This window comes from Phyllobates terribilis, unplaced genomic scaffold (assembly GCF_046119375.1).
Source record: "Phyllobates terribilis strain yellow unplaced genomic scaffold, ASM4611937v1 Scaffold_5__5_contigs__length_657084704, whole genome shotgun sequence".
In the NCBI taxonomy this organism is placed as follows: Eukaryota; Metazoa; Chordata; class Amphibia; order Anura; family Dendrobatidae; genus Phyllobates; species Phyllobates terribilis.
This window is the reverse complement of record NW_027362765.1, coordinates 17805293-17816711: the sequence shown is the minus strand read 5'-3', so window position 1 is coordinate 17816711 and position 11419 is coordinate 17805293. Positions and strand designations below refer to the sequence as shown.

Sequence of the window (11419 nt, the reverse complement as noted above, 5' to 3'; positions counted from 1 at the left end):
AACCTCTACCCAGGCATGGACGTGCGTGATAATCGGCGTAACCTGGTGTCAGCTGTGAAGCTCATACATGTACCATGCTTAGCACACATGCTCAACTTGGTAGTTCAGCGATTTCTGAAAACATACCCAGATTTGTCAGAGCTTCTGGTCAAGATACGCCGCATAAGCGCCCATTTACGCAAGTTGGCTATAGCTGCCACCGCATTGGCAGTACTGCAGCAGCGCATGCAAGTGCCAGCTCACTAACTGGTGTGCAACGTGACCATGCTCTTTAACTCCACACTGTACATGCTGGCAAGGTTTTGTGAGCAGCAGAGGCCAGTTGTCGAATACAAGCTCCAACACGACTGTCGGTATTCTGGACAGCCTCCGCACATAACAACTGAAGAGTGGGGATGGATGTCTGCCATTTGTGCTGTTCTCCAAGACTTTGAGGACTCCACAAAGATGGTGAGTGGTGATGACGCCATAATCAGCACAACGATCCCGCTTCTGTGCCTACTTAAACAGTCACTGCTCACAATGAAACATGAAGCTATGCATGCGGACCAAGTGGAGATGGAGGAAGACATGAGACAGGGAGATACAAGCCAGCTCAGCCTCATCTCATCTTCTCAGCATGGATTGGGTAATAATGAGAATGTAAAGGCTGAGGAGGAGGAACAGGAGCTAGTTTCTAGAGCAATAGAGGCTAGTAGGCTGTTGGCTGTAGGGAGCTTGGTACATATGGCCAACATTATGTACCGCTGCCATCCCTGTGACCCTCGTGTTATATTCATATTGCACAAAAAAAGAGTACTGTTTGTTTGCCCTGCTAGACCCATGCTACAAGGAGAACTTTGCATCTCTTCTTCCTGAGGCTGAGAGATTTACTAAAATGGTGCTATGCCAGAAGGCCATTGTGGAAAATATGTTGAAAAAATTCCCATCAGACAACGCTAGCAACAGGGGGAAAGCTTCCTTGCCAACCAAGGAGGAGAGACGAGGGAGACACACACCAGGTACAACAGAGGCAGGGGTACACTGTAAAAGTCCTGGGCCAATTTCATAACACCCTCCCAGCGTCCAGGGCCTGATGACCTGGTATTTTTGACAAGGAGGGAAAAGTTTGTAGAGATGGTCAAGCAATTCCTGGCCGACCAAACAAGCGTACTCCTTAATTCCTCTTATAGATATTGTTTTTGCTGTGTATACCCCCTTTTTCACATGTAAAGCGCCATGGAATAAATGGCGCTATAATAATAAATAATAATAATAATAATAAATAAACCAAAAAGCAAAAGATTCTTCAAAAAATGCCAGGACAAAAATGGTCTACCCCTGATGAAGCATTTGCGAAATGCGTATTGGGTCTTTGGTGGGTAAGTGAATAACTGTGGATATATACCACATGATGACTGACTTCATTCTTTTCAACTGTGGGACATCTCCTATTTTATACACTTAAATGTACACTGCTCAAAAAAATAAAGGGAACACTTAAACAACACAATGTAACTCCAAGTCAATAACACTTCTGTGAAATCTACCTGTCCAGTTATGAAGCGACACTGTTTGTGAATCAATTTCTCCTGCTGTTGTGCAAATGGAACAGACAACTGGTAGAAATGATAGGCAATTAGCAATATACCCCCTATAAAGGAGTGGTTCTGCAAGAGGTGACCACAGACCATTTCTCTGTTCTCATCCTCTTTGACTGTTGTTTTGGTCACTTTTTCATTTTACCATTGCTCTCACCCCTAGAGGTACAGTAGCATGAGGCAGTGTCTACAGAACATCCCACAGAAGTTGCTCAGGTAGTGCAGTTCATCCAGGATGGCACATCAGTGCGAGCTGTGGCAAGAAGGGTAGCTGTGTCTGTCAGCACAGTGTCCAAAGCATGGAGCAGATACCAGGAGATGTGGAGGGAGCCATAGGAGGGCAACAACCCAGCAGCAGGACCATTACCTCCTCCTTTGTGCAAGGAGGAACAGGAGGAGCACTGCCAGAGGCCTGCGAAATGACCTCCAGCAGGCCACAAATGTGCATGTGTCTGCACAAACGGTTAGAAACCGACTCCATGAGGGTGGTGTGAGGGCCCGACGTCCACAGATGGGGGTTGTGCTCACAGCCCAACACCGTGCTGGACGCTTTGCATTTGCCACAGAACACCAGGATTGACAAAGTCGCCACTGGCACCCTGTGCTCTTCACAGATGAAAGCAGGTTCACACTGAGCACATGTGACAGACGTGACAGAGTCTGGAGACGCCATGGAGAGTGATCTGCTGCCTGCAACATCCTTCAGCATGACCGGTTTGGCAGTGGGTCAGTAATGGTGTGGGGTGGCATTTCTTTGGAGAGCCGCACAGCCCTCCATGTGTTCACCAGAGGTAGCCTGACTGCCATTAGGTACCGAGATGAGATCCTCAGACCCCTTGTGAGACCATATGCTGGTGCGGTTGGCCCTGGGTTCCTCGTAATGCAGGACAATGCCAGACCTCATGTGGTTGGAGTGTGTCAGCAGTTCCTGCAAGATGAAGGCATTGAAGCTATGGACTGGCCGGCTCGTTCCCTAGACCTGAATCCGATCGAGCACATATGGGACATCATGTCTCGCTCCATCCACCAACGTCACGTTGCACCACAGACTGTCCAGGAGTTGGCGGATGCTTTAGTCCAGATCTGGGAGGAGATCCCACAGGAGACCATCCGCAACCTCATCAGGAGCATGCCCAGGCGTTGTAGGGAGGTCATACAGGCACGTGGAGGCCACACACAATACTGAGCCTCATTTTGACTTGTTTTAAGGACATTACATCAAAGTTGGATCAGCCTGTAGTGTGTTTTTCCACTTTAATTTTGGGGGTGACTCCAAATCCAGGCCTCCATTGGTTAACAAATTTGATTTCCATTGATGATTTTTGTGTGATTTTGTGGTCAGCACATTCAACTTTGCACAGAACAAAGTATTCAATGAGAATATTTTGCAGATCTAGGATGTGTTGTTTGAGTGATCCCTTTATTTTTTTGAGCAGTGTATCTCTACCTAGTTAAACTACCTGAGAGTGTATTATTATTACAAAACTATTGTGTCATACTTACCTGACTGCTCAGTGTATATACTAAAATATTATATATATTGTTTACCTAGTGTAAATTTTACCTTTTGGTCTCCTCAGTAACCCACCAACCTTTTTTGTATGTGTCTTTGGGTCTGTATTTTGGATTTTATTGTTAATGTTTTACTATGTAATAAAATTTATAACTTTTTAAAATTTATAAAAGATCATTTTTGTCCTGGCATTTTTTTTGTTGCAGAATCTTTTTGCTTTTTGTATATTGAGTAAATGCTTTATGGGATAATTACCCCTGCGAGGGATTCTCTTGCAGTTTAATGATACTCCCTAATTCCTCTGTGACCTTCAACTATTGGGTCTCAAAGCTGGACACCTGGCATGAGCTGTCCCTCTATGCCTTGGAGGTGTTGTGCTACCCTACCACTTTTGTCTTGTCTGAGCGGGTTTTTAGTACCACCGGAGGGGGATCATAACAGACAGGCACTTTTGCCTGTCAACAGAAAGTGCTGATAGGCTCACTCTGATAAAAATGAGCAAAGCCTGGACTAGACCAGACTTTTCCACACCACCAGATGACAGCAGCACATAAAGCATTTTTAATCTTCAATATTTGAATGAGGCCCTCCAGTTGTTGCCCTCTAGGGACTATATATGACTGGATGACCCTCCTTATTATTTTTTCCTAGATTTGAACTTTGTGCAGAGCCTTTATGAGTGTAGGAGCACATAAACTACACTTTCTTAATATTGGAATGAGGCCCTCTAATTGTTGCCTTCAAAGGACTATGGATGACAGTGCACTTTATTATAGACTACTGCGGTATTGGGCAGAGTTAGTGATTATAGCTGACATCTATTACTACCGTAATATTACAAACTGCTAGACCTATGTCATCTCATTTTTATGGGATAATTAGGGGGTGTACAGTTGTGTCCCAAGGCAGATTTATACATGATAGTGAAATAATTTGCCAAGATAACAATTAATTTTCATATTCTTTGAATTGCATAACTGCTCCACCTGATATTAGCATTGAGGCTATTCCAATATATGGGGATATCATTTACATATTTCCTCGGTCCTATATTAGAGGGACTGGACAGAGGTGTCCCAAATTTGCCCTACACTGCATCTAGCCAGACTTATTAGTGGGTACCATCTTTATACTCTAATAGATGGTTACCTTATATGCATCTATAGATGCATTAAATATTTTGTATTTTAAGATTTAATAAATGAATAAAGGTTATGAATTTTAAATTTAAATTTTTCTATATATCCACACTTCTCCTACTTCCCCTTCCCCCTATCTAACATGATTATTTTTGGTGGTGTACACCTGTGGATATGTGGATATAGATCTGATGAGAATAGACCATCTCCCTTCTCTTTCAAAGGTAGCCTGATTATGACCTAGTAATTTGGACACCATAAGTCTAATCTAGGGCAGGGATCTTTGGCATTATTTTGTCTTGCAACAGCAACGTCTCCTCAGGGGAATTTACCTGCACTGGAGCGCTCGGAGAAGCGGCAGCTTTCTGAGAAGCATCTGACCACCCTTAATCAATCTTCCCCAATGAGATGATGAACACTTCTAGAGATGAAGCATTTAGAGAAGTACTCCCATTAAGGTTTATGTTCAATAAATTTGTGTATGTAATGTAATGTAGTGTGAGTGTATTAATATACTTTCCTATCGCTGCTCTCTCTGGTGTCCAGCGCCGTTCTTCTCTTCTTCTGAGTGATGTCTCCGCTCTTCTGACTCTCCGGATTACTCTGCGCTCTGCGTGACCCAGAAGTGACTTCTACAATGTAAGTCTATGGAGCGTCAGAACGAGGATAAATACACTTACATTGTATAAGAGACTTCGGCTCACACATTGAGTATAGCGAGAGCCGCGAGTGTCAGCTGAGGTGACATCACTGAAGAGGAACAGAACAGCGCTGGACACCAGAGAGGGTGGCAGTAGGACAGTATAGAAATACCCTCACACTACATTACATGCACATACACACATTTACTGGATATAACACTTAATGGCCGAGCTTCTCTAATACAGGAGAAATGTGGCCCCTCAAATATCACTTATAAAATGACTTGGTCTCCAAAGAAGAAAGATCCATGTTGGATATTTGCTACTAAACCAATAAACCTTCTAATGTCCTAAAAAATAAAAGGACGTTCAAAAATATAATGCCGCCATATAGTAGACGTCCGGTAACTGGTAATAATAATGTATGTCGTCTATTTGTCTTCAAGCAGGAAAATCCCACGTTACATTCACACATAAAACTGTAGAAAAGGCGGCGCGGGGTAATTGTGCCAGTAGTGGGGGGCAAATAATGCCGGAAATGTCACTGACTGCGGAGAAGTCTCCATGTAACGTCTTCACTACAGACATCCCTGTACATACACGGAGACCCCTGATCATGTGACCCCTGACTCCTCCCCTCCTGTGACCTCATCACAGGTCCTGTGTGCACAGAACAGCCATATATGTGGTGGCGGCTCTGCAGGTGGAGGTATGTGGAGATCCCCCATTACTGGCGCATTAATACTAGATATATATTGCTCAGGGGATATCGCAGCCGATTCCCACAAGAATAATCCTGTAAGCACAGAACAACCATATATCTAGTCATGTGGCTAAATCCCAGTGGGCTAAAGGACCTGATCCTTATTAGTGAATTAATACTAGACCTGGTGGTCATAAATTCACCATGACTCACGGGTTCAGGAGTTTCCTCCGATGATCTTCATGGAAACACCATAGAGATATAACCTCATGCAAAATTAAGAGCACTGAATGAGTTAATAAACCATTTCAAGGAAGAGCGCATCGGAGGATACTCCTGAACATGGTGGATTTATTCCTAACAGACCACATCGCCTTTGGGAATTACCATTATTTATCATTAGGATTAAAAAATAATGTATATATTTTTTTCATACATCTTTTTTGTGTCATTATTATCATGTGGTGTAACGCCAATGAAGGCAAACCACGTGGCCGCTATGGGGCACGTAAGTTGGGGGAGGGCTCTGTGCCAGCACTGACACTGGCCCCCCATCGCCCAGCATCACGTTTTCAAGTACTGGCATCCTGGATGCTGATACAGTTGAAAGCAATGATGGAGGAGAAAGAATCCGCAAACATTTCCTCCTCCATAATTGTCGAGCAGTGCAGAGCTGCAGAAGACACGCCGAGGACACCAGAGCAACGGGGACCGGAGACAGGTGAGTATTTTTTATTTTTTTTTCTAATCATTGGGTACATTGTAGGGGATATTATATTATATGGAACCCAATGAGGGGCCCATTACATTATATTTAGGGATATATGGGACCATTATATTTCTAGATTGTGAGCCCTCATGGGCAGGGTCCTCTCTCCTCCTGTACTAGTCGGTGACTTGTTTTTGTTCAAACAATTGTACTTGTTGTCTGCTACATATACCCCATTTTCACATGTAAAGCGCCATGGAAATAATGGCGCTATAATAATAAATAGTAATAATATGGAAGGCTATGTGGGGCCATGATATTGTCTGGAGGTCTGTGTGGGGGATATTATATGATGAGCTACGTGGAGCCCATTATATTACATGGAAGGCAATATGGGGCACATTCTATTACATGGAAGGCTATGTAGGGCCATTATAATGTTTGGAGGGCTAAGTGGGGGCCATTATTCTGTTTGCAGGCCTATGTGGAGGTCTGTATGGGGGCCCATCATATTGTGTGGAGAGCGGTGTTGGGGCATCATATTGTGTTGGGGTCACCATAGTTTGCTCTTTAGCTACAGTCAGGGCCGTGACGAGGCGTAGGCACCTGTATAGGGCACTACCTTGCTGAATGCCTGCAGCTCCGCTTCACCTTCCTCCAGCCCCAGGCATCCAGCATAGTAATGGCTGGGGCTAGGGCACACAGTGGAGCAATGTTGCAGCCGATTCCCACAAGAATAATCCTGTAAGCACAGAACAGCCATATATCTAGTCATGTGGCTAAATCCCAGTGGGCTAAAGGACCTGATCCTTATTAGTGAATTAATACTAGACCTGGTGGTCATAAATTCACCATGACTCACGGGTTCAGGAGTTTCCTCCGATGATCTTCATGGAAACACCATAGAGATATAACCTCATGCAAAATTAAGAGCACTGAATGAGTTAATAAACCATTTCAAGGAAGAGCGCATCGGAGGATACTCCTGAACATGGTGGATTTATTCCTAACAGACCACATCGCCTTTGGGAATTAACATTATTTATCATTAGGATTAAAAAAAAATTATATATTTTTTTCATACATCTTTTATTTTGTGTTATTATTATCATAAGTGGTGTAATGCCAATGACGGCAAACCACGTGGCCGCTATGAGGTTAGCGTGGCAGCAATGGTATAGGTCGTGGTTTATAGAGGCAGATGGTGTGGCGGTTATAGCTGATAATGGCAGACAGTGAGGCGGGTATTCCTCATTAAGGCAGACATTGTGGCAGATGTAGCTCATAAGGGCAGACAGTGTGGAGGCCATATACAATAGGAGGTTTATTTAAGTCATAATATGGACAGATATTTTTATGCTGAGGACATTTTAAAAACACTCTTATTTTTAGGGGCACCGTGTCGGGATGTGCTGCAGGAGACTGGAGAAGAGGTAAGTCTGCAGAGAAGTGTGGATGTGAAAAGTCACCATGCCATCTGGACAACATGGAGATGAAAAGATAGAAACTACTCAAATAAAAAAAGATGTCACCTATAAGGTACCTGGATGTAAATGTTTATTTTTTTATACTGACTACATCTCATCAGTACTGTGGTCCACAGTCTAATAATGACTGATTACAACAACAACTCCCAGCATCTCCTTACTATTGTTAAGGACATACTGGGAGTTGTAGGTTCACCAGATACAAATGTATATGGGTCTAACTTGACATTACAATTGATTGCTATAATAAGCTTGGGAATATATTCATGTATTGATGGTGATTCTGGTGATATATTCATGTACTGATGGTACTGGTATTGTATTTATTTACTGACAATGATTCTTGTGAGGTATTCATGTACTGATGAAGGTTCTGATGATGCATTTATCTACTGATGGCGGTTTTGGTGATGTATTCATGCACTGATGTTGGTTCTAGTGACCTATTAATTTACTGATGATGGTTCTGGTGCCGTTTTTATGTACTGTTGATGGCTCTGGTGATGTATTCATATACTGATGATGATTTTAGTTTTGTATTCATTTACTGATGTTTCTGGTGAGGAATACAGACCCAGAACCATCATCGCTACGTGATTACATCAACAAAACCATTAATAGTACATGAATACAGTACCAGAACAACCATCACTACATTAAGATGTCACCACAATCCCCATCTGTACATGAATACGTCACCAGAACCACTCTCCATACAGGAATATGGCACCAGAACCAATATCCGTTTTGTTTCAAACTGTATTTATTGCATGACGGATATAAAAATCATCATCCACATCTCTTTATAATGTTTTTTTTTTCTAACTTCCATTGTGGTATCCGCCAAATGCTGCACACTTTAATTGAAACCAAACGACCCCCATTATAGTTAAGCTATATTAGTATCCACGACTATCCTTGAGCTTGACATTTAAAATAAAATTTAAAATAAAGGATTTCAGGGATGAATAGTGATATTTTTACCTGGTATTGTATATATGGTCTGCAAGCAATGTATGATTTCATATCTAACTATTAAAACACACTCCCTGTTGAGCCTCACCTCTAAAGTACACCACTTTTTTGTACTTTTGCTGCTACAGGTGCTACTCACTAAATTAGAATATCATCAAAAAGGTAATTTATTTCAGTTCTTCAATACAAAACGTAAAACTCATATATTATATAGAGTCATTACAAACAGAGTGATCTATTTCACGTGTTTATTTCTGTTAATGGAAACTGTTTGTGGAAACTTCACACTAGACCTCAAGCAGCCTGGATAGTAACATAGTCTTCCTTCAACCTTAAAAACTAAGTCCATCTAGTTCAACCCATAGCCTACCATGTTGATCCAGAGGAAAGCAAAAAAAAACCCATGTGGCAAACACTAAGCTCCACATTGGGGAAAAAAATTCCTTCTTGACTCCACATACTGCAATCAGACTAGCTCCCTGGATCAACGCCCTATCAAGCAATCTAATATATATATCCTCTAATATTATACTTTTCAAGAAAGTAATCCAGGCCCTTCTTAAATTTTAGTAGTGAATCACTTATTACAACATCATGTGGCAAAGAGTTCCATAGTCTCACTGCTCTTACAGTAAAGAATCCGCGTCTGTGATTATGATTAAACCTTCTTTCTTCCAGACGTAGAAGATGCCCCCTTGTCCCCGTCTCAGGCCTCAGAGTAAAACGATTAGTAGAAAGGTACTGTCCCCTCGTATACTTGTACATAGTAATAAGATCACCCCTAAGCCTTCGTTTTTTCCACAGTAAATAACCCCAAGTGTAATAACCTGTCTTGGTATTGCAGACCCCTCGGTCCTTTAATAACCTTGGTCGCTATTCTCTGCACCCGCTCTAGTTCAGCAATGTCTTTCTTATACACCGGAGACCAGAACTGTAAACAGTATTCTAAGTGTGGTCGCACTAGTGACTTGTATAGAGGTAAAATTATTTGTGTGCCTCTCCACTGTTCCTCCAGACTCTGGGACCTTGATTTCCAAATGAAAATTGGAACTCTGGGACCTTGTGGAGTGTATCAATGACTACCTTCTGGACATCTGTCAAGTCAGCAGTCTTCCCCATGATTGTGGAGCCTACTGAAATAGACTACGGGACCTTTTTAAACGCTTAGGGAGCCTTTGCAGGTGTTTTTTGTTAATTATTTTAATTTACTGAGATAATGACTTTTGTGTTGTGATTTCATTGGCTGTAAGCCATAATCATCAACATTACCAGAAATAAACACTTGAAATAGATCACTGTTTGTAATGACTCTATATAATATATGACTTTCACTTTTTGTATTGAAGAACTGAAATAAATTAACTTTGTGCTGATATTCTAATTTAGTGAGATTCACCTGTATGTGTGTAATATACAGTGGAGTAAATATTTGACACGCTGCCGATTTTGCAAGTTTTCCCACCTACAAACAATGGAGAGGTCTTTAATTTTAATTGTAGGTACAGTTCACCTGTGAGAGGCAGAATGTTAAGAAAAAAAATCAGAAAATCACATTGTATGATTTTTACATAATTAGATTTTAGACATGAAATAATTATTTGATACAATAAAAAAACAAAACTTAATATTTATTACACTAACCTTTGTTTGCAGTTACAGAGGTCAGACGTTTCCTGTAGTTCATGACCAAGTTTACACACACTGCACAAGGGATTTTGGCCCACTCCTCCATATAGATCTTCTCCAGAACTTTCAGGATTCGGGGCTGTCACTGGGATTTTCTATTGGGTCAGGTCTGGAGACTGGCTAGGCCATTCCAGGACCTTGAAATGCTTCTTATGGAGCCACTCCTTAGTTGTCCTGGCTGTGAGTTTCAGGTCATTGTCATGCTGGAAGACCCAGCCACAACTCATCTTCAATGCTCTTACTGAGGTAAGGAGGTTGTTGGCCAAAATCTCGCAATACATGACCCCATCCATCTTCCCTTCATTGCGGTGCAGTCACCCTGTCCCCTTTACAGACAAGCACCCCAAAAGTATGATGTTTCCCCCACCATCCTTGCCAGTTGAAAAGGTGTCCTCATCCTTCTTCCACCAAACACGGTGAATGGAGTTGATATCAAAAGTTCTATTTTGATCTCATCTGACCACATGACCTTATCCCATGCCTCCTCTGGATCATCCAGATGGTCATTGACAAACTTCAACTGGGCCTGGACATGTGCTGGTGTGACTAGTGGAACCTTGTGTGCCCTTCAGTATTTTAATCCATGATGGCGTAGTGTGTTACTAATTGTAATGTTTGAGACTGGTTCCAGGTCTCTTCAGGTCATTGACCAGGTCCTCCCATGTAGCTCTGGGCTCATTCATGACCGCTCATAATCATCCTTACCCCACGAGGCGAGATCTTACATGGAGCCCCAGACTGAGGAAGATTGACAGTCATCTTAGGTTTCTTCCATTTTCTAATAATTGTGCCTGCCAAAAGTTGTTGCCTTCTCACCAAGTTGCTTGCCTATTGTCCTGTAGCCCATTTCAGCCTTGTGCAGGTCTACAATTTTGTCCCTGGTGTACTTAGACAGCTCTTTGGTATTGGTCATGGTGGAGAGGTTGGAGTGTGATTGATTGAGTGTGTGGACAGGTGTCTTTTATACAGGTAACGAGTTCAAACAG

At 42.2% G+C, this 11419-nt stretch overlaps 1 protein-coding gene across 1 annotated transcript in view; it reads left to right on the top strand.

The window, feature by feature from the left end:
- The first annotated feature begins 5495 nt into the window (after positions 1 to 5495).
- Positions 5496 to 11419, top strand: part of LOC141270499 (uncharacterized) — a 228608-nt gene continuing 222684 nt past the window's right edge. The window contains exons 1-2 of the mRNA XM_073680505.1: positions 5496 to 5582; positions 7678 to 7718. Of these exons, the coding sequence (XP_073536606.1) occupies positions 7693 to 7718 (26 nt within the window). The 5' untranslated portion in view covers positions 5496 to 5582; positions 7678 to 7692. The remainder of the gene's footprint in view (positions 5583 to 7677; positions 7719 to 11419) is intronic.